The following is a 24,508-nucleotide window of genomic DNA, read 5'->3' as shown; positions in this document are numbered from 1 at the left end:
AGACACTGGACAAAAGACGACAGCAAAATAGTCTTTCAAAGCTAATGACAGGATGGATCTGTTTTGCACTGAAGTACTGTGTTAGATATTGCCCAATTTAAGGTATAAAATTTGAATAGAGATTATAATCTCAAAGCAATGAAGAAAATCGATGACAAATAACATTCTTACAGGTAAAAAAATTTCAGTGTTACTTAACATGGCAATGTTTTAGAATTGTCTTTTTAATATATGATCTACAGATATATAAAAAGCTCTTGCTTTCTTAAAAGAGATTTTATTTTAGGGTAAACTATATTCAGACCAATAGCATGCAATAACATATTGGGGACTGGATACCATTACAAACAACATGATTTGAAAATTAGGCCTGGAAGGGAACCTACAGATCACCAGGTCTAACACTGATTTTACAGATGAAGAAATTGTGGTTCAAAGAAGGGAAATTATTTGAATAGGGTAATACCTATATTAAGTAACAGAAGTGGGACCATTTTTAAATTATCTTTGTATCTCTCTTGCTGCCTAGCAGAGTACTACACAGAGCGGGCACTTAATAAATCATTTCTGAGCGAATGATGAGAAATAAACCAGGGATGTGCTCAGCACTAATATTGGGAGATAAAGCTAAAACATGCATATGGACAAGATGAAAAGTGCCAGGAGCAGATAACAAGACTTCAAGTGGGCTGATATCTGAAAAGGGGAGCATCTGATAATACATTTCTTAACTATTTTCTAATGAGACAAATCAGGAGTATTAAAATTCAGCAGGAACATGGAATTTCTGAAGGCTTCCCCAGAAAGGCAGCCTAGGCATTTGTCAATTTACTCATTAGCCATTTTTATGTACTTACCCATCCTTTTAATGGAGCCCATGTGGGTACTCTGTTGCACAAATCACGCAGAATGCGGAGGACAATTACACATGATTTTAGTCCATTTGCCCTTGCCTAAAACAAACAAAAGGGTTCCAATACACCTACTGAAATCCATTCTTCATTTTACGTACATTGGCCTTGGATAGGTCCTTTATAAATGATTACTAATTAGCCAGTTAATTAATCAGATTCATGCAAACAAACAAAAAAAGCAAGATTTGTGTTTAGAAAGGCAGGCTCAAAAGTAAAAGAAGGAAGCTTAATGTTAAAATTGCTTTTGTAGCCTCATGATAACCAGATACCTATCAACTGTCTATACATTTATAATAACTCTTTCACATTCCCCACTGTTTTATTTTGGTTCTTTTTTCTCCCCATGGTTTGGATTTCAAAGAGCTATACATCAAACAAGTGTATTGATTCAAAAGGACATTCAACCTAAACGAGACTTTGGAACAAGAGTGTTCATATGGGATGGAACCCTGGAACACAGACTGTTTGAGGAGTATAGAATCAAAGATTGTTAAAAATTCAAACTAGAAGACATTTACTGTTCACACTTTGTGTGAAGAAAGAAAAGCTAATGCTAAAGAAAATAAGTGACTTGCCCAAGGTCATAAGTCAATGGCTTTGTAACCAAATCCTTCTGATTCCCAGGCTGCTGTATATTTCTGCTAAACTATGTTGCCAACTTAAGAAGTTCCAGTCAGTATTGACAATCTAACCCTCATAAGGCTACAATAACAATGAGGTAAGAACAAATAGCCAACCTGAAACCATTTGGCATGTCGGAGAGACGCCAAGGCGTTCAGGCATTTCTGCCTGTCCAATAAGTCCGGAGGGTCTTTCATCGAAACATTTTCTACTGGTAAAATGGGATAAAAAGAGACAGATACAATTTGACCAAGGGGTTTCTGTCACATTACCAAAAAGAAAAACAAAACAAAAGATCGCAGCAGCATCTCAGTGAGCTAATAAGACTCCCAGAAGGTTTAATGGTGTTTTAAAAAGTGCACAGAGTTATTTAATTCAACAGCCATTAAGAGTAGTAATGTGCACATGTATAAGAATATAGCAGAAAGGCATTCACTCAGTATACAGATCAATGACCATTGCTACATACAGTCTGGGATCTTATTAAAAATGTATAACAATAACACATTGTTGCAGAGCACAAAATAGGGATGTAGCACTTATTCCTTTTACTCAGAGATGACATTTAGGTAGGAACTACTGTGCAAGGTTAATTTTTCTTTATAAAAAGGGTTTTGTCCACAAATCAGCTCACGTTTAATCAAAGCTTACTTTTCAAAAAGATTGGATAAATTCTCCATAGTTATTTAAAATTATTAATTAACCAGAATTGTGCCCCACTGAATCCAAGATTAATCCCTGAAGTCTCCTACAGGTTTGTGTGCCTCAGCTTCTTCTCCAAGCAAGTTATTTATACCTTGGTGGTTTTTGAAGGTTTTAAGTTTTCTTTGTACTTAATTATTAATTTTCATTTAAAATTAGTTACAACCAAATACTGATATTGATTAAAATTTGGAGGCTAAATCCATATTGGAACTAACGTAGTCTATATTATTAACAATAACAACAAGTTGAATAGAAAATTTTTAAGCTTCTGAAACCACTTCCTTCACAATAATTTTATGAGATAAATGATGCACGTATTAGCATTTGTATTTTACAAATAAAAAAAACTGAGGCATAAGGATGTTAAATAACTTGACTGGGATCATATAATTAAGAATTGTCAGACAAGACACATTTAGGGTCTTTCAGTGACAAGTCCAATCTGTTTCTACTATAATACACTGTCTCTAATAATATGGGTAGAAGGAAAGGAAATACAGAGCTGATACAGAATGTGAAGGTAAAGATGAGCAACATAATCCATCTACTGAAGTATAAGTTCCTTATGTGCTCAATTAAAGTCATATTTATCTATTTATCTCCCTCAGAGTCTAGCATAGGGCCTCATACATAGCAAAACTTAGCATGTATTCTCAAAAGGTTAAAAAAAAACAATTTTTCCACATATATGCCAAATTTATTGTGATTTTTTTCCTTTAATCTGAGGACTTGGGGGCAGGAGGGAGGTGAGGAGCCCAAAGGATCAATTCCTAATTCATTATCTGACCTAAGTCAGAATAATCATTTATTGTCACTTCTGGGAAACTAAATTTTTGTGCAGTTCATAAGTATGTAAAACTTTTTTCCCCTAAGCTAAAAATAAGGAAGAATAGGGAGAGAGAAAAAAGGAAAGTAAACAAAGAAACAGAGGTAGAGAGGAGAAAAAGAGCCCCCCCCCCCCAAAAAAAAAAGAGGAAAGGAAGAGTAACAGGGAAAAGGGGAAAAGAAATTGGAGGAAGAAGGATCACAGGAGTTCCTTATTTAGAGTCTGTGGACCTGGTTTTATAAAATTATTTTGGTAATTAAATTTCAACATAATTGGTTTCTTGTCTAATCCTACAGTTTTATTTTATATATTTAAAAATATTATTCTGAGAAGGCTTCACTAGTTTGTCAAAAAAATCCATGACCTCCCCCATCTCATCTTCCACTATACCCCCATAAAAGGTTACAAACTCTTCTGTCTTAAAGGATAGTGTGATCAATGTTATTTTAATCCTGATGTCTCCACTTCCTAGAGTGCTCTACAGGAAGACTGTTACTGCAAATTCAATATGTATCATGGCAAATTAAAAAACCATAAACTAAAGGCTAAGTTGTAAAGTGCTACAGAGAACAAATCTCTCAGAGGTTTTTATCATTTTTGTGGTAGACTGAGCTAGTTGTGTTCACCAAAGGATGAAGTGCTACATGCTTATTTTCTGACCTGCTGAGTCCAAAAACAGATATTTGCATGTGCTCCCATCATCCCTTGCAACATAACCCACATTACCAGACAGGGCTAATTTCCAAACCCTTTTCCATGAAGGTAGGAAATGTCAAATAGAATTGGTATCCATGGTGGATTTCCTCACCTAGGAAATTCCATTTTCTGCAAAACTTTAGGAGGTAAATAGTTGGTTCTTGGAATTCAAGACCCAAATCCTTAACATGTATGTTGGCTTTGTTGCATTAGTATCTAAAAGTAAAAGTGTGGGTAATACATGCAAGCATCTGCAAAAAGCTCATATAGCAGATAAGACAACTACTATAAATGAGTAATTAGAATTTTTTGAAAAGTTAGAAATGGCAAAAGTTGACTGAATGCAAAGTAATTTAAACCATCAAAGGGGACTGAACATTTTGAAAGATTATTCCAAAATATATCAAAGTGTCTTAGAAGCCTAGAATGTCTGGAAAAAAAGGAACTTCAGAAATCATCTCATCTACTCATTACCCCTAATTTTAGCTAGATAGTTTTATAAATAATAATAATGATAATTATTACTTACATTAAAATAATACTTTAAACAAACTAAGTATGAACCTGTTATTTTACCAAGTGCACAAATTTTTTGTTTTGCTTTGGAGTAGGGGTTTCATAGTAACATTGGGAAACTAGGATGGTGATTTTTTCCCTTGACTTTCACTCAGGAACCAAAGGATAATAATTGCGTCTTAAATTTTTATATGCACTTTGTTAGCTGACAGAAATGCCTCTTCTAACTGCTCCTAAAAAGGTAGGTGGTGGTGATAAGTCATCTGAGGCCTACAGAAGTAGTATAATTTGCCCACAGACAAATTAACTAAGAAATGGAGGAGCCAGACTCAAATACAGGTCTTTTGATTCTACATTCTGACATAGATTTGATTCTTGGATCTTCTACTTTGTAGCTGTATGTCAGGAAGCAAATGGAAGTTATTACCAAGCTGCTTTGGACAGGACCCAATTTTAACATCTTATTATTGCTGAAGGAATTCTGGCACCAAGATACTCCCCCGAAAAGAGGAAATATCTTTCACATAGATATCACGTTCAATCCCCAAAGAATGAGCATTCAGCATCTTAGAGAATGTTTACATGAGTCTGTTGCAGACAGTCAACATTTGGTGCAAGAGTCTACCAAAAAAAAAAAAAAAAAAAAAAAAGAGAGAGAGAGAGAGAGAGAGAGAGAGAGAGAGAGAGAGAGAAAGAAGAAAAAAGAGAGAGAAAGAAAGAAAGAAGGAAAGGAACAGGCAATGGAGAGAAGATATTCCTTTTTACACCATCATCAGAATGGCCATGTTTCTTCATGCTCTGACAGTCAGGAAGTGAACTACTCAAAATTATTTCAATATATTTGGGAGGTTGTGGTTTCATTTTTTAATTAAAAAAGGGGATAACATGTAGATGTTTGTTTAAAATTTCCTTTTAATCAAACATCATAAAGTCAAAATTAAAGAAAAAAAAACCAGGATATTTACTAATTTACTCTCTACTTTTCTTGCTAGTTGCTAGTGACTTCCAAAATGCTTTATACCTTCTTGCATAAGATAACTACCTTATACTTACAGAATTTTAGGGTTGAAAGGGACCTTAAGTGATCATCTGGTCCAGTGTTTCCCAACTGTCAGTCTGTGGAAAATTTTTTTACCAATCCACAAAACTTTTAACAATAACAGTGGCTAACATTTACCTAACATTTCATAGTTTACAAAGTACTTTGTGTAAACTTATCCATTTGATTCTCACAACAGTCAAGGAAGATAAGTATATGGATAAGTGCTTTACAGATGAGGAAATAAAAGCTCAGAAAGGAAATGTGATTTGTCCATGGTCACACTAAACCAGAATTTAAACCAAAGTCTTTGGAGGCCAAAGCCAGTATTCCTTAAACTTTTTTGAACTGTCTCTTCAGCACTTGAGTTCAGTGCCTGGCGCTTAATTCATGTTTATTATTTTTTCTTCATATTTCCATATTTAAGAAATGTTTGTGGGATTGGCCTGATGATGGCTAACTTAACAGGTCCTTATTTCTTAAGACCAAACTTAAAAAAAAAAAGATTCTCCTCTAACTTCTAATGACCTGCTACTTCTTTCTCCCAGAAGCACTACTTTAAGCCCAAGTTTAGAGAGGGAAGGGAAAGCAGTCCAGAGTAGAGAAGTTCAATATTTTACTAATTCAAAATATAATATGGACTGAGAAATATTGAACTGGTCCAAGCCCTCATTTAAAGGGAAAAACTGATCTCTTTATTTCTTCACAGGCAATAATATAACATTTCTATAGCAAAAATCCTCCAGAGCAGGGGTTGGCAACATATGGCTCTTTCTGCAGGAGCCATAAAGTCAATTTTTTTTCAGGCGCTGTTACAGGAGTGTGCACTGTGAGCACTGTACGGCTCTCACGAAATTACATTTTAAAAAATGTGGCATTTATGGCTCTCATGGCCAAAAAGGTTGCTGACCCCCTGCTCCAGAGGGTTTAACACTAAACTTAAGAGTCATTGGACCTGGATTAGAATTCTGACTCTACCACTTATTAGACATGTGACTTTAGACAACTCATTTCACCATTTTGGCCCTCAACTTTCTCACCTATAAAATGAAGAAATTGAAATATGTGTTCTCTTAAGGTTCTTGGCCCCTAAGATCCTAGGAGAACCTGAAAGCTATAAGCATCATCAAATCCCATTACAATGAGAGGCTACAATCTGTAAAGACTGCCATGAACTTGAGATCATAGGAATTCATTAAAAGAAAGTTTTGTAAAACAAGAGTTTGACTCTCATTTCACATATGTGGAATGTCTATGAAATCTGTCTTGGCGAGAAATGAATTATGTCCAACACAAGTAGCAGAGCTGCTATTTGAATTCAGGTCTTATGACTCCAAATCCAACATACTTTCTGTATTACTGCACTAGCCAACTGCTGAGCTCCTAACTTAAGTTTGCACAATGTGGTAACATTACTTTGAAATTTCACATGCCTTAGTTGCTGACTATTTGTTTTATGAAATAAAGTCTTTAACTTTGTATGTGTTCTTGAAGAAAAACAGAAACTTCTTAACTGTGTGACCCTGCACGAGTCACTTAACCCCAATTGCCTGGCCCTTACTACTCTGGAACTGTACTTAGTATCGATTCTAAATAGAAGATGAGAACAATTTTTTAAAAAAGCAACTGCTATGAAGACCTGTCACTTTGCCCAACAAAAGATTTGAAGACTAAAATTTTACACTAATGAACAAGTTTCAAAAGAGTTTTCATAAACAGAAAAAGCTTTTTAAAAGAATAAAAACAACTTCATGGAATTACTGATGGGGGAACAACATGATAAAACAAAGATGAGAACCAAATTCTACTCGACCTGCTAACTTATGGTCCTGTGACAAAAGGTACTTCCCATCTGTGGGCCTCTTCCATTTCTTAAATAAAGTGGCAAGAATAAAATGGCAAATATTTCCCCTAAACTCTAGGATCCTGTTTAATTACTGAAGTTTTTTACTAAAACTATCATCTATTCATTCTTTCATCAGTGGCCAGTGAACAGAAATATGGATCACAATGAAACCCTAAAACTTCAACACGAAGAGGAACCTTAGAGATCAGTTAAATTCTAAAACCTAATCTTAAGAGAAGGTGGGGAAAAGGATCCAACTATGACCATAGGAAAGAAAAACTGAAGCCCAGAAAGAGAAAAAATAATTTGCCCTAAGCCAGTGAGTGGCTGAAGTTTAGAACCCAACCCATGATTTCTGATGCCTAATTTGATATTCTGTCTTCAGTCCATAAAATCTTGGCTGTTCTTGGTTAGAGGAGTACAAATAAATGCTTACTGGTAAACATAAAAAAATATGCGTGACCTTGCTTGTCCATTAACAGATTCTAAGATAACCAATGAGGGATATTCAAGGGCCTTTTAATTGAACCCCAGATTGAGCATGACTTAATCATTTAATTCACTTAACCTCTGTGAACTTCAGTTTCCTTAGCTATAAAATTAGAATTATACTTATACCATCTGACTCTCAGAGTACTTTTGAGGAAAATAGATATATATGAGTTATTATTGTGACTAATTCATCTGCAATTCACCTATATTTTATTTTTGAAAAAATAAAATATACTACAAGCAAAGGAGGGGGGAATAAGAGAAATATTATTCAACAACCTGTTGACGGGTACATACCACATTCATGAGCAATGTAAGTACTGAAAAAGGTCCATTATACTTAACCATGTTTTAACTGGTTAGATGTTAATCACCAGAATCAAACCATACAAGAAGAAAATCTTGACCAGTATCTCTCAATCCCTTTCATGTATGCTAATTATTTGGCCCTCCTAAAAGAAAATGGCAGGCTTTGGATAAGAAATAAGGAATAAATACAACCAAATTAAAGATGGCAGTTAGCAACCTATAGCCTGTATTCTTCAAAAATTATTCGCTAATACTGGGCTCTCCAGGATCCCTTAAACAACTTGGAATAAATTGAACTATATAGAGTTGATGCTTTAAATTCTAAGATTTCAAATGCTTTCTCAATAGATTTGGACTCATCTCACCTAAAATTGTATTGTACTTATTGTCAAACACAGAGCTCTGTACATAAGCAGGAGCTTAATGTTTCCTACATTGGTTGGAACCAACTAGCTCAAGCTAGGCAGAGAAATTATCAGATGTTACTACTATGAATGAATGAAAAAATATTAAGCATTTATTATGTGCAAAGAATATATTTGCATATGTGTATTCCCTTCCCTCATCCCTTTGCTCTTGATATATTTTATTTTTTCAAATAAACTCAATGTCTCAACTCAATATCTATTCATAAGTGTCAGTAGAGAAAATACCAAAGAAATGGATATAGCTAGAAAACTCTGATGAGGTGATTTTAGAAAGAACAATTATTATCTCTCATAGAAGTTCAAAGTTAAAAATGATTAGATTTGAATCTAATTTAAATCCTAATTGAAGTAGGTCCCACCCCCCCACCTCCCAACAAGTGGTTCCTGGGCCTCTAATACCTACAATGACAAAGAACTCTGTGATTTCAGGTAATTCCAATTTTGGAAAACTGAACCTCGTTCAGATACAGGTTGCACAGATAGCATCTGAGATAACTTTCAAATATAAGCCTTTTGGGTAGCTTTTCCTTACATAGAGTTGAAACTTACATGCCTATAAATCTATCAATCTGCTTCCTGAGCATAAGAAAAATAAATGGAATTGCTCTTCCACTCAAAAGCCCATAATAAAAAGATTATGTTTGTCCAAAGTCTTCTGCAAAGTTAAAAAATTCAAGTTCCTTCAGCATATATTCTTAAGATAATACTCTGAACTGATGGACATCCTCTTAAGTATACTTTAATTTGTCCAAACACCTCCTAAAATGTGGCCATGCAGGTCTAAACACATTACTCCATAAAAAGAGGCAGAAAATGTGCAAGTAAACATTATTATTAGTTCATGCCACTAACAAATTATAGCACAATTAGTAAGAGATTCAAAGGTCTTTTCATTCTAAGACCAGAAGAGGAAGCTTTTATTTCCAGCTGTGACAACTACAAACTGTAATCAGGAAAATTACTCAAACTCTAAACTTCCATTTCCTCATCTGTAAGATGATAATGCTCACATACTGCCTACTTCATTGAGTAGGACGACAATCATCAATATGCCACTTCCCAATTAAGCATACCAGACTTCTACCAAAGAAGATGAAAACCAAATTATTTTTTCTGACTGCAGCGTCACAATGTTGATTTAAACAGTTTGCAGTTCATGTAAAAACACCTAGGTCTTTTTCATACTATCTAGCTTATCTTACTATGAGACTTTTACTTCAAACACTAGTAGCAGGTAGCTACATAAAAAGGCTTTTTGGATAATTATCTGGAATATCACCTATCTCTGTTGCAAATACCAACAGACAGAGTAATGTAGCAAATTGTGTCTCCAAGACCCCTGGACTTGGATGAATTACCATGTTACCCTAGGATGGATTCGTACCCAAAGAGTTGCAAGCCTGCCAGGTAGCTATCAATTCAATTCAGATTCACTTAGTCAATTTCTCCATAAATCTCTGAAAATTTACTCTATCTAGTGATGGATCTACTTTATTCTATCCCAAACCACAGGTATCTGCTAGCTTTTCTCTAAGCTTCTCCTAAGATCTGGCCTATAAATGTACTAGACTTTTTTTTTTTTTTTGGGGGGGGGGGGTGGTGTCAATAAATCATAGCCTATGATGTCAGTTTAATTTCAATATTTTACTTTGAACTGACTTCAAAGCCCAGTTAACTCATCCAAAAAGCATCTCCTAATAACCCCATCTCACAGTGATCTCTCTTCTGCCTAATTCTATATCCTAACAATGCCTAATTATGTACATGTTACAGCCTACCTCAGGATTAAGTTCCATTTTCAGACAACTCAATCAACGAAGAAGTACACTTCACTCTACTGAGCCAAACTCTCCCTCTCTATCTCTTCTCACTATTCAACCTCATTCTCCCCTTGAGAACTTATTATATGACTATAATAAAAATTAGTAATACAGGCATAAAACTCAATCCATTTTCACACAGAGGTGAAAGGTCTGAGAGGTCTATAACCAAAAACACTGAATTTTGAGACTGGTACCCTAAATTTCACAACCTATCACATGACATTATTCTTTACCACCATTCTTAGCATTCTCAACAAGTGACCATTCTCAAGTATATTCAAAAGATTTTCAGTGCAAGCAGACCACCTCATTTTCTAACATGTCTGCTTGTTAGGAAATCTTTCCTTATATCAAGCCAAAATATGTGCTAGTATAAAAACTAATAAACTTTTAGTAACCCCTAACTGGTTACTGTTTCTCTGGATGCATGAGATGCAGACAAAAGGCAAAGGAGAAGAAATCAACTAAGGGAAAACCAACTTATGAGAAGTAAGGAAAAGGAAAAAGATTTAGGAAATGGCCTATGCAGTTGAAGAACTCTCCAGTCTGAGAAGGAAATAAGTTTCATGTCCTTTAGTATTAATAGCTGGAAGAAATTATCCCAACGATGAGACAAGAGGTTCCTGGCTAAAAAAACAATAAAACTGAAGGAAAACTACTGGGTCTTCCTCCTAACTCTCCCAAACCCCATCACTCTAGATCCTTCAAGTTGCTTTTGACATTCCACCAGCACTGCCAAGGAGCAGAGTCACTTGTGGAGAAATTCAGATTCCACAACAAGCAAATCAGAAAAGACACAAAAAGCAACCAAAGGCAACTGAGACATCTCTTGTGGATAATTTTTATAAATGGCAAAGAAAGGATTCCTTTCATTCCTGAAGAATATCAGGAAAAATGGTTCTAGACCAATAGTTCCAACTAAATTTTTTCAGATAGCCTATACCCTCACTAGGAATGCTGTCCTGATGAGTTCTCTCTATTCTCCACAGAACTTTCTTATATATTCTTATAGAGGAAAAAGAACACTGTTCATCAAGTCAGAAGACTGAGATCTAGCTCCAATTAATTATTGCTGGGTAACTCTCAGAAAGTTGCCCTCTCTGCCTTAATTTCCCCAGCTTCAAAATGACAATACCTACATTATACCTACCTCAGCTGTTGAAAATGCTTTTTATAGACACGCATTTAATAAGTACCCTGGAAATGTAAGTGAAAAAGTAAAACTACCTAAAAACGGGAGTTTAATTTCTTTTGTAAACCCATGTCATTGGGAGGGATTTTAAGCCTACATTTAAGCAAAATTCTGTTCTCTATCAGGTGTGTGTGTGTGTGGGGGGGGGGGGGGTTGGGGGAGGGAGGTTGGTTAAGTTTTGTAGAAACTTAAATATTAACTGTCTATAAAGGAACGGACCAGACCATGTAAAGGATAAGAGAAATCATTTGACAAACACCATTATTTGACAGATGAGAAAACTGAAGGCTGCCACAAAGGAGAAATGATTTGCCCAAGTTCAAACAGAGTTGTTTTTTGTTGTTGTTGTTGTTTTAAAACCCATACCACCTTCTATCTTAGAACTGGGACCAGGATAGGAAATGTCTGAGGCCAGATTTGAACCCAGGACTTCCTGTGGCCAGACCTGGTTCTCTATATCCAATGAGCCACCTAGCTGCCCCCAAACAGTTTTAATGGAAGATGAGTTCAAACTCTGGTCTCCTTACTTCCAGCCTAGAGTTCTTTCTACCATAATACTGTCCAGATTTTTGAAAGATAAAATTCCATAGAAATAAACAAAGCCATCATGACTTGAGCTTAAAAATTTTTTTATATTCAATCATACTTGTAAGATTTTACAGAAAGCAATTACGCATAGCCCCACTGCTATGGTATTTAATTAATATTGTACTCAAGAAGAAATTACTAGTGTCCAAGATGGCATCTGATATCTCTAAATTCAATGAATGGATCCCAAAATAAAAATATAAAAGTCATTCCTTTGACTTAATAATGTTCAATTTTGTCTAATGGTCAAGTCTCAGTTTCCCAGGCCTAGTAGAAATTATAACACTACAAATAAAATTTTTACATTACTAGTATTCATGGTGAACTGCAAAGCTAATAGAAAAAAAAGCTAGTCATTTACCACAAGCTTTTAAGTTATTCTAAAGATACTGATAGTAAGAAATATACATACAAGCAGATGAATCTAAATCGACAACTATGTGAATACCTAGATTTTTAAATACGACTCAAAAAATGCCAAGTGATTTATATCTACTAGGTGGAATGCAGCCCATTTTAAGGTTCCAATTTTTAAAAAAAGACTTTTACTTAGCTCTCTAAATATGCTCCAAGACTTCTGACTAAACATTAAGCTCTAAATATCACTAGTGAAATCAGTTTTTGCTGCCCTTATCATACACTTGAAATTTAATGAGAAACTGACCAATATTTCCTACTGTATCGAGATTTCAGGCAGAGAAGTATGCAAAAAGATATGTGATGCATCTGTTAGATGGGAAAACAACAAGAGGTTCCCTCATATTGGTCCAGATGAACCCAACTGCCTATGTTGTAATGACAGAAAATAGACAGTTGGTCAAAGGTCTGACAAAGAGTACTACAAAACAAGTTTCTACAGACAAAAGACTTGGTACAGAGAATGAAGTTAGAAGCAAAAATTGACCAGATAAAAAAGTCATTAAAACAGCAAAACAGATCTTTTCAACCTTATGGTTGTTCCTAACTAACCAAAACCAGAAGTTCTCCAGAAATCAGAAACAAGTTTTTATGAATTCTTGTGACAATGTTTTACTGAACCCCTACCCCTAATCAAAGATGTTTCAGGTTGAACTCACTACTATTACCAGGGCCATTTCCATGGATAAGGATTTCAATGGGGAGAAAGAAGGGGATTTGGAAAGGAAAGGTGATGAGGGGAACAGCTTATCACATAGCTTCATAATCGCCAAGTAATAGTTTCCAATCTCACTTTTCTTGAGTCACTTTTGAATGTTCCCCAATATCCAACCCATGGTAGACATACAAAACACTAGGAAGATATCATGAAGTATACTCTTCAGATAAACCCAAAGCATAACATGGAGTGTGAGAAATCACCCAAGAGGAAATATGTTGTGTGTAAAAATATGTTTTTAGAAATAAATTTATACTTATACTTCAAGAGGCATCTCTAACATTTAAAAGTAAATGATATTCATGAACATATTTGGACATATATATGATGAGTGAACAAAGGGATTTAAGCTACAACTAAAAAGCTATTATTTAGAATTTTAAAGGATGATGTACAAACATGCCTCCTTATTTAAGAAATCACCAAAATATTTAACAATTTGTAAGATCATATACTAGACCAGTGATGAGCAAACAACAGCCCGCAGGCCAGATGTGGCCCCCTCAAATGTTCTATCCAGCCACGCAAAATTATTCCTAATCCAACAAATACAATGAGTAGGATACAATACAATGAAACTTCAAAAGAGTTGCCTTAGAAACAGACTGACAGACGAGCAATTCCTTTCCTTTGGCCCCCTCTTTAAAAAGTTTGCTCATCACTGGACTAGACTATAAAACACATCATACTAATCAAAGTCAGGATGTGTTTGTTTAAATCATCACCAACCATAAATAGCAATTTTAAATAAAGAGCTCTTGATAGCTATTAAAACTATAGTAGTCATGATAGAACTCTAAAAACAAGTACAGAGTTTTCCATACATTAAATATATTATACATTTCTGCATTAAACTTTTTGCCAAATATGCATGAATACACATTTGGTTATTTTTAACAACACAAACATAAGACAAAAGAGAACAGTTATATGCTCAAACCTAGTAACATAACATCTGAGACAGAAGTATTATGTAAACAAAAGAAAAGGGAAAAAAAACTTTATATACCTCCATCTTTCTTCTCCAATTCATCCCTAATTAAAGGGGAAGTAAGTATCACCTTCAGCGTTAACGTGGGTTCTTTTGTATTTCGGATAATAATAGATGCCTCTTTTATACACTGCTCCACTTCATATCTTTCTTCTGTAAGTTTCTGAAATTCACCAAATAAGATCTATAAAATGTCCAATTAATTTGAAAGACAAATCACATTTTTAAAAAGGGAATGTTTGCACTATATGTAAGGGATCTCAAACTGTAACAATGAGCTAATGATACTGTGTTCAAGTGAGGATATCCTCTTGATTATGGGAATGACAATGGACATCTTGATTCTTAATTTCCTTCTAAATTACCTGCTACAAAATTAAAAACAAATATCCTTTTTTAAGTGGTTAAAGGCAGCGTGATGCAATAGATAAAGTGCTGGATCTGTTGTGGGGAAGACCCAAGTTCAAATTTACCCTCAGACACATCAAAGTTGTGTGACCTTGATCATGTTGTTTAACCTTTTGCCTTAGTTTCTTCAAATGTAAAATGCAGATAATAAAAGCACTCATTTTGTCAGGATGTTGTAAGGATCAAATGAGATAATATTTGTAAAAGCATTTAGCACAGTGCATGGCATATAGTAGGTATTATATAAATGCTTATTTCTTTCTCCCTTCCTCTCCTCCCCTTTTGATTGTCAAAATTCCTAATTAAAGCACTCAAAAAATTACTGAACATAAAATGTCGGAGTTAAAACAGACATCAGAAAATAGAATGTTAGAGATGATAACTTTGGTGATCTAGATCAACTCTTCTCATTTAAATTGATATTTAAAAGGGTTAAATGACTTAGCCAAGGTGCTACAAATGAGTCTGTAGCAGCAGGCTTAGAATTCAGGGTTTTTGACTCCCATTCTTTTCCAATGCACCACAATAGCCAATCCTTCCTATAAAACAAATCCTAAACTGCCAAACTAAATGGCTGACAAAGATGGTGTTTTTGAAAGAAATAATTAGCAACATTAAATGCAACAGGTATTCATGTTTCTATTAAAGAGAAATATTGAACCTACTATTTGATTAAAAAAAAGCCCAATAATTAGCATTTATAGAGGACTTTACAAAGTATTTCACATATATAATATCATTTATTCCTTTCATCAGTACTGTGCAAAAGGGAATGAAAATGTTGCTCCAATTTAAAGGTGATGAAACTGGAATCAAGAGAGGCAAATGACTAATCTAAGGTTCCACAGATGGTAACATCATCAAAACCAGCACCTAAGGATTATGACTCAAGTCTAATATTCTTTCCACAACAGTAAGGCCCTACACATGAAGAGGGAATTGTCCACTTTTTAACTACTGGAGATAACATATTGAAAACAAACTGCTTGAAAGTGCCCTAAGCCAGTAGTTACCTAGATGAATCCTCTCAGCTAGCTAGTAATTTCTGTGTCCTCATAAACTCAATTAAGCAGGGGTGTGGTTTTTTTTTTGGTTTGGTTTGGTTTATTTTAAAGAAAGCATGTGAGCATGAATAAGAACAGGGAGTCATAGTGACCCATCTTCACTGGATAACGCAAGCCAGCAACTGCTCCCTTTTTGAATCTGAGATCACCCTACTGAGTCTGAGGATTACAGGACAAGGCATTTGATATTCCTAAGGACCTGGCACAATATAAGAATCACATTCCAATTATCATAATGCATTACAACTATAAAGGCACACTTGATAAGTAGTACTTCTTGCACACCTACACAAAAAAGTACTGGAATAAACATCAGTTTGAGTCTTGGCTCTGTCATCTAAATCGCTATCTGGAATTAGAAAAGTAACTTTACTTTCCAGTTTCTTTTGCATTAAACTTTTTACCAAAAAATACAAGAATACACATTTGGTTGTTTTTAACATCACAAAAATAAGACAAAAGAGAACAGTTATATGCTCAAACCTACACAACATCAGTTTCATTTCTAAATGAGGAGACAGAATTCTATCAGCAAAGTTCCTCCAGTCTCAACATCTATAATAATAGCAAGAGCATTATGGGGTATCTTTGCTCTAATGAAGGAACATGGAAAGCATTTGACAAAAAGGACATAGATTTTGAACTAAAAATCTCTTAGGAACCTTTTAATGGCCTCACAAAGTAAGGAAGAGAACAAGTACATTAAATTATTGTGCTGTTTTTACCTTCATGTAACTTGGTTTTCCTACCTCACCAATGAGGATTTAATCAGAACTAGGATAAAATAATTTGAGAGATCATTTAGCCTTCATTTGACAGAGGCCCAGGTGCAAGAAATGAATTATCACACAGAGTTAGTATGAGAACCAAGATTAAAACCTAGGTGTCCCAGTTGAAAGTCCAGTATGATTATTTTTTTTTTCTTTCTTCTAAACCAAAGGAGGTTAAGTGACTTGCCCAGAATCACAGTTTAGGGAATTTCTGAGGCCACACTGAATGCAGTTCCTTCCAACTCCAAGCCTAGTGTTCTCTATCCACTGAGCCACCTAACTGTTGCACTCCAATACTATTTACATTACACTACACAAACATGCTGAGCTTAGTGTCTGGGAGCTAGTCAAAACCTAGCTATAAAAAGTTAACTATGCAATCTGAAACAAATAATTTCATCTGACAAAGTCACAGTGCCATTGATTAACTTAATCAATTTCAAAGACTTGGTGAGAAGAACACACTTTTAAATTCTCAAATGCTATAGAAATTGAGATGTAATTAGAGCTGTCATTCCATATCTCTTGTTTAGTTAACCAAAACATTAGCCTATACCAGTGCTCCCACACAATAAAGATCCTAACCGTTCAGAACAACACTGAGAAACTATAAAATGTTTTATTATCTGGGAAATAACTTTGTATTCATAAGAAGAAAACTGATTTTTTAAGGCATAGGAAAAATAAGAATTGAAACAAAATAAGATTTCAAATTTATCATCAATTAATTAGAATCTATCAATTCCTCCATATCTTAGTAAATCAAAGTTCAATTATATTACTTAGTTTTTACCAATCAATGGATTTTGGGCTCTGAACAAATGATCAAAAAAATGTTAAGTGCACCAAGGCTAATTTAAAATATATCATAAATTGGGGGAGGGGAGTTAAATGTTTAATTAAGCATGAGTAGTAAAATTACTTTAAAGTGAAGGAAGACACAAGAAAAGTGAGGCAAAGTCATAATAAAGTACTTAAAAAGTCATAACTCCAATTTGAGTACAAGGAGCTGAGTAAAAAAAATAAAGTAAGGATGTGTGTACTAGAAGCCGAATTGAGTCATGAATATCAAAAACAGTTCTGAAAAACAAGCTCTAAAAGAAGTATCAATTTATGCAGAAGACTGAGGAAGGAGGAAATGAGAGAAGGTAGCACCTGGATGAAAGCAGACCAATAGGGAGGTAACTGCTATAGTTTAGGCAGGAATTGATAAGGATAGGAATCAGGGTGATAGTTGAGTGAGAAGAGGAGAGATGAGAGGCATTTTAAAAGTAGAACCAACAAGACATGGCAACTGACTGGATATAAAAAATAAGGGAGAGGAGTAAGTTGAAGATGATTATCAAGACTGAAAACCTACATCACTCAAAGGCTGGTGGTATCCCCATCAGAAATAGTGAAGTTTGATGGGAAATGACCTCCTTGTATAAAAATATTTATAGCTGCTCTTTTTGTGGTGGCAAAGAATTAGAAAATAAAGGGATGTTCACCAATTGGGGAATGGCTGAACAAACTGTGGTATATCATGGTGATGGAATACTATTGTGCTGTAAGGAATGATGATGAACAGAATGATTTCAGAAAGGGATGGAAAGACCTACATGAACTGATGCATAGTAAAATAAGCGGAATCAGGAGAGCACTGTACACAGTAACAGCAATATTGTGGACTGATCAAATGTGATAGATTTAACTACCCTCAGCAATACAATGATCCAGGACATTCTGAAGGACATATAATAAAGAATGCCATCCACCTCCAGAGAAAGAACTGTTGGAGAAGGAATGCAGATGAAAGCATACAATTTTTCACTTGTTTATTTGGGTATATGTTTGGGGAGTTTGGTTTTATAAGGTTGTTCACTTACAAAAATGAACTGTATAGAAATATGTTTTGCATGGTTAAACATGTATAACCCAGGGGGAAAAAATAAAATAAGAGTCCTTGGTGGTTAGGAATGGAAAAAGAATGACAATGGTACAAAAGATATAGAAAAAGAACTGGCAGGTGAAAGAAGCAGAAGAGAATAGAATAATGAAAATACAATAAGAACAGAGTAGTCAGGAGGAAATCAGTGGTCAACAGAGTCAAATGCTACAAAGGTCAAAAAGGATGAGGAATGAGAAACAGCTATTGGATTTTCTGATAACAGAGATCACTGACAGCCTAAAGGAGAGCAGTTTCAGTCTAGTGATACACTCTGAAGTCAGATTACAAGGGATTAAGAAGTAAAAGATGAGGTAGTAACAATAATAGAAAATATTTTCTAAGATTTTGGCAGAAAAAGAAGAGTATAATATAAAAGCTTAATAACTTGAAGAAACATAAGGGTCAAAAGAAGATTTTATAAAGACACAGGAGATTTTTGGTATGTTCCTAGACAGCAGAGAAAGAACCAAGAGATAGGAATAAAAGAAAATTATAGAGAAGAAACTCAAAGGAGCAAGCTCCCAGGAGACAGTATAGGTGAAGATCACAATCAGGGAGAAAGAGATTACAATACATGACCTCAAATATTTCAATCACGCATGAGGCAAGGTCCTCTGCTGAGAAATATGGGTTAAATATAATTACAAAAGATGTTTAAGGAGAGAAGAGAAGGTTTGAAACAAACAGTGGGAAGTTCAGGTTAATTGGAAAAGAGTAAAAGTTCTGGCTGTTAGCAAGGGAGCAGTTAAGATTAGAAAAATTTGTAATAGGTCTAGTTACCAATGTTTTTTGACTACTATTTGCTATGTTCAACAGTCAGAATAAGAGAGAAGAATGAAGAAACCAGTAATAATAAAAAGTTTATAATTCACAAAGCACTTGACTCACAACAACACTGCAATAAGAGTAGTGTGTCATTCACTGTTTTACAGATAGGGAGACAAAGAAGAGTGAAATCCTCTCCAAATTTCATATAGCTAATAAATGGAAAGCTGCAACTCAAGCTCAGGTCTCTTAACCCCAAATTTAGTATTCTCTGCATTGCTACCTGTTTCTTCCCCTAGACACATTAGAGAAAAGAAGAAACAACAAAAAGAATTTTATTTCATTAGTGTAGAGAATTCCTGATACAGAAATTCCTTCCAATGATCCAAACTGGCAGCTTGCCTGTAACTTAACAATCTTAGAATATGAGAGAAAATCATGTTCATATAAATTTTAGTTATGTTGATTCTTATAAAAGGGAGTCTTAAGAATAGAACAGAATTTAAAGGTAAAAGGGACCTTTAAAAGTTACCCAGTCTAACTCACTTTAAAGATGAAGAAATTGAGGCCCACAAAATTTAAGTTGCTCGCCTAAGATAAAGCTGAAAGAAAATGAGAAAGCCAGGATTCAAACCAATGTCCTGAGATATCAAACCCTAGAGCTTTTTCCTCTGTTCCATTCCACCTTTTGAAAAGAGAAAAGACAATTTTATGACTTATGCTTCCTGGAGTGTTATTTCCTATCCATAACGGTTAAAGATTAACTGGAAGAGTTGATTACTAGTTGATTACACTTTGAAATCATGAGTATCTGATACATAAAAGACAAAGGCAAAAGGAAGAGATATTCATAAACCTAAATCATACATATATCATGTTTACAAAACAAGCAAATAATCAGTAAAAATGGAATTAACACAGCCTGCCGACTTTAAAGAACAAGAAAAGGATTTTGAAGTACTTAAGCACTCTAGAAATATGCATTACCATTTTAGAGAAGTGGCATAGCGTAATGTAAAAGAGCCCTGGAGTCAGTCCCTTGTAGTTCTAAAAGTATGATTTCATGACCTAGATTCAAGTCCCAGCTCCAATACTTGACCGTGGACAAGTTACTACTTTCCTCTCAGCACCTCCATTTCCTCATTAGTAATTGTAGAGAATATCTGCAGTCCCTACCTCACAAGACTGTTTTGGGAAAAGTGCTCAATGAACCTTAAAGTGCTAATTAAATAAGTTATTATCTTGCAAAACTCCAGTCTCCTAGGATTTCCAAAAGTTAAGTGACAATTTCAGGTAGATAGATTCTAACAAACATTTACTTAAGCATCACCCTAAGTTCTGGAGAAATAAGGATAAAAAGATTCCTCAAAGAACTTAAAATGCTTTTATGTTTACTCTGAAACACCTCACCAGTACTTCTAGCTTTATAAAGTGCACAGTTCTATGAAGCTCAATGCAAGTGAACTACTTTTAAGGGAAGTGTGAGTTTGTTCTGGTTTTGTTTTTTTTAATCCAGTATACACCTTAATTTACAAAAGATTTTCTCCACTATCATCACAATTTTTCCTTAATGTCACATGCCCTAGTGTCATAGATCTATATTTAAAATACTTATTTCTCTGCAGTCTGACTTCTGACCTCATCATTCAATTGTAATTGCTCTCTTCAAAGATACCAATGATTCCTAATTGCTAAATCTAATAACTTTTTCTCAATTCTCCTTTCTCTTGACCTCTTCATCTTTTTCCCCTTGATATTCTCTTCTCTTTAGATTTTTCACTACTCTTTTCTGGTTCTTCTACTTATGTGACTACTCCTACCTAAGACTCGGGTTTTCAGCTAGGTTGCACCCTACTAACCTCGTCCCCCCAATGGTATGTCCTTAGGTCCTAGTCTCTCCTTCTATACAATTTCACTTGATTTTTATCTGCTTTTACAATTTTAAGTATCACTTCTATGCAGGTGATTCTCAGATCTGACTAGCTAGTAATCTCTCTCTTGACCTTCAGCCTCAAATCTCCAACTGCCTATTGGACATCTTGAACAGGATATCTTGTAGAAATCTTAAATTAATTGAGTCCGAAATTGAATTATAATATCTTTTCCAAAAAAATCCTCCCCTCTTCCCAACTTCCCTATTACTGTTGAGGCAACCATGCTCTAGTAAGCCAGCAGCCCAATGTAGTATCATCCTCAACTCCTCACTCTTTCAAACCCCACAGTCAATCTGCTGCCTACTTCTGTCAAGTCTACCTTCAAAGTATCTCTTCTATCTATCTACCCCCTTCATTCCTCTAATATTTTCACCTCCCTGGTACAGGCCCTAATCACCTCACACATGGACTACTGCCAAAATCTGCTAGCTTGTCTTTCTGGTCCACTCCAGTTTAGCCTCCACTAAACTATCAAAGTGATTTTCCTAAAACACTGACCATGGTGAACTCACTACTAAATAAACTTCTGTGGCTCTCTATTGCAACTAGGATCAAAGAGATATTCTGGCTTTTTTTTTTTTTAACCCTTACCTTCTGGCTTAGATTCAACACTAAATAGTGGTAAAGGCTAGACAATTGGGTTTAATTGACATGCCTAGGTTCACACAGCTAGAAGTGTCTAACCCTACATTTGAACCCAGGACCTCCCAGTTGTAGGCCTGGATCTCTTATCTACCAGCTACTCTGATCCTCTAGCATTCATAGCCCTTCATAACCTAGCTTCCTCCTACTTGTCCAACTTTCTTACATTTAATTCCCCTTCATATACACAGAGCATCCAGACACTGGACTCTTTACTATTAATTCTCCTTCATATACACAGAATGTCCAGACATTCACTGTTCCTCTAACTTGACAATGTATCTCCTCACTTTGCATTTTTCACTGGCTCTCTCATACTTGGAATATTCTCCCTACTCAACTACATCTCCTGGCTTTCCTGACATCCTTCAAAGTCTCAGCTAAAATCTCATCTTTTACAAAAAGCCTTTCCTAGTCCCCCTTAACACTAATGACTTCCCCCCCAAGATTATTCTGCATGTCCCAAAAACCTTAATGTAGTTAATCCTAAATAATAGGTTTCAACCATTAGTGCTTAAAATTACACTAGAACTTTCGGGATATCCTGTATATCTTATTTGTATATAGTTGTTTGCATGTTATCTTCCTCAACTTGACCGTGAGTTCCACTCATGTAGGGATTGGGAGGGTCTTTCTTTCTAACCCCAGAGAGTGCAGCACAATGATTGATGCATAGCAGATATAGAACAAATGTTTTTTGACTTGAATGGACATTTACTATTTTTGCCTACGCAAAATCTGCCTTGAAGGATAATTTTACAACAGAACTCACCTGAATTTGAATAGGAAGATTGTCTTTGACAGTGTGTAATAGACTTTCCGTGGGTTTATCTTTGCACATCAGAACCAATTCAAGGTCCATATCATCTTTTATCAGCAGGCCTTTTGCAACTAGGCCAATTCTCATTACACCACACAGTGTCCGGCCACCTTGATCCCTTTAAAAGAAAATCTTGAATGATTATTTTTACACATGTGTGCCAGGCTATTCCAAAGTTTCAAAATACAACTAAAGAATAGATAAGTGGATACAAAGGAGAATAAAATACTAAAAAAATCTGTTTTCCTAGGAATACAGCAAATTAAAAAAAGAAATATTACCCTCATTTTATGGATGGAAGAAACTAAGGCTCCAAGATAAACAAGTTACCCAAAACACAGGGTTCTAAAAGGTGGATAGATAGGACAGGATAGATAAGATAGATGATATTGACAAAGTAAGATAGATATTGGCTTCTTCAACAGGAAGTCAGTCTTTTTTGCCTAATTGTTTGCTCTTTTGCCCTTATCTTCTGGCCCTACTCTTTGTCTCTCTCTCCCTACTCTCTCCCTTCTCCACAACCTAGCTGCCTAGCACAAGTTCTTTGGTTTCTATTATGACTATGAGGGAGTCCAATGGCTAGTTAAAAGACTTTTCTTGAGAAGCAAGTTAATAAAATGATATTTTAAAATTAAAAATACAGCCTCCAGAGAATCTCATTCATTAAAATCTATTCCCCAAGAAATGCTACTTGTTATTTAAAAAAAAAAAAAAAAAAAAAAAAGGAAAAAAAATCTGGTGATACTTTCCACTAAAATGATATCCTTAAAGAATTAAGAAAGTTTTCAGTGTTATTTCCTGGCTACTAATGGGACAGTGAAATTGATATCACAGGATTATTTTTGAGAAATAAACTTTGTGAACCTTCAAGAAATATTAAAATGAGAATAATTAAAGTAATTTCCGGTTTTCATTCTACTAATCACTTATTTCTTTTCTTTCTAAATTCTAAGTACTAATCTCAGAAAAATACTTAATAAATAAATGTCAGGTGACTGACCAACTTTCAGACCCAGTTACTTCCTAGCTATGCTCATGTATATGAAGAAAGACGTTGAAAAGTAAAGCATTATAAAGGTCAATTCACTCACTTGGCAGAGTTTTCTCCTGCCTCATCCTTCTTCACATCTCCATCTCCCTCCGGTTTTCCAGATTTACTCATTTCATCCATCCAGTCCGAAACATGTTTAAGGGCACACTCAACAGTGGATACCATGTTCTGGACAGCTTCAAGTTCCTCTGGAGATGGATAAATTGTTGAATGCTTCACCATAACATGGCGATCGTCATTAGCAAAGGATCGGATAGATCTCTGTTAGAAAATAAGGAAGAAAAGTTACCAGAATGAGAAATAACAGTAGATGCCCAATACTATACTGCTTTAGAGCTTACAAAGAGCAAGCAGGACCAAATATAATTTCAATTTTATAAATGCAAAAACAGGGATGCGTAAAGGTTGCAACTTTTGTTTATCAGAGTCATGCGGTCAGTTCAAGTTTTTTTATTCTTAAGCCTAGACTTCTTTCTACTAAAATGTGCTGACTCTAAAATTTCTGGAAAAGGATTATAGCAAATATCATTTTTAAAACTGCTTCTACATATGAACAGTTTTCAAGAGAACTACAAACTATTTTTAAATAGGAAAAAATGTTCCAAATTATTACTTCTAATAATAATAAAAAATACAAACAACCATAAGATTTTACTTCACACCAAGTAAACTGGCAAAGACTATAAAGATGAGAATAGTAAAAGTTGTTATACAAGAATATTAATGTCACTGTGAGTGGAGCTATGAACTGGTCATAAATTTAAAACCAAACTAAGAAAATGACATAAATATCTATACCCTTTAACTGTGGTGAAGGCACTGCTAGGTAACTACCCACTCCTACAAAGAGGTCAATAATTTTTTTAAAAGGACCTATATATACATATCAGAACATTAAAGTACCAAAGAACTGGAAATAATACCCATTAATTGGGAAGTAGCTAAACAAGTTATCCCCCTGCCTTCTTTGTAGAAGTGGAAGATTTTGAATTTGAAACACAGT

At 34.9% G+C, this 24,508-nt stretch overlaps 1 protein-coding gene across 1 annotated transcript in view; it reads right to left on the bottom strand.

Moving 5' to 3' along the window:
- Positions 1 to 24,508, bottom strand: part of LOC123237367 (spermatid perinuclear RNA binding protein) — a 123,223-nt gene that overhangs the window by 29,899 nt on the left and 68,816 nt on the right. The window contains exons 3-7 of the mRNA XM_044664251.1: positions 23,546 to 23,766; positions 22,407 to 22,572; positions 14,140 to 14,284; positions 1,652 to 1,743; positions 858 to 953 (exon numbers count right to left, since the gene is read on the bottom strand). Of these exons, the coding sequence (XP_044520186.1) occupies positions 858 to 953; positions 1,652 to 1,743; positions 14,140 to 14,284; positions 22,407 to 22,572; positions 23,546 to 23,766 (720 nt within the window). The remainder of the gene's footprint in view (positions 1 to 857; positions 954 to 1,651; positions 1,744 to 14,139; positions 14,285 to 22,406; positions 22,573 to 23,545; positions 23,767 to 24,508) is intronic.

Source organism: Gracilinanus agilis, chromosome 2 (assembly GCF_016433145.1).
Source record: "Gracilinanus agilis isolate LMUSP501 chromosome 2, AgileGrace, whole genome shotgun sequence".
NCBI lineage: Eukaryota > Metazoa > Chordata > Mammalia > Didelphimorphia > Didelphidae > Gracilinanus > Gracilinanus agilis.
The sequence above is the reverse complement of the archived record's forward strand: the minus strand, read 5'-3'. Positions and strand labels throughout refer to the sequence as shown.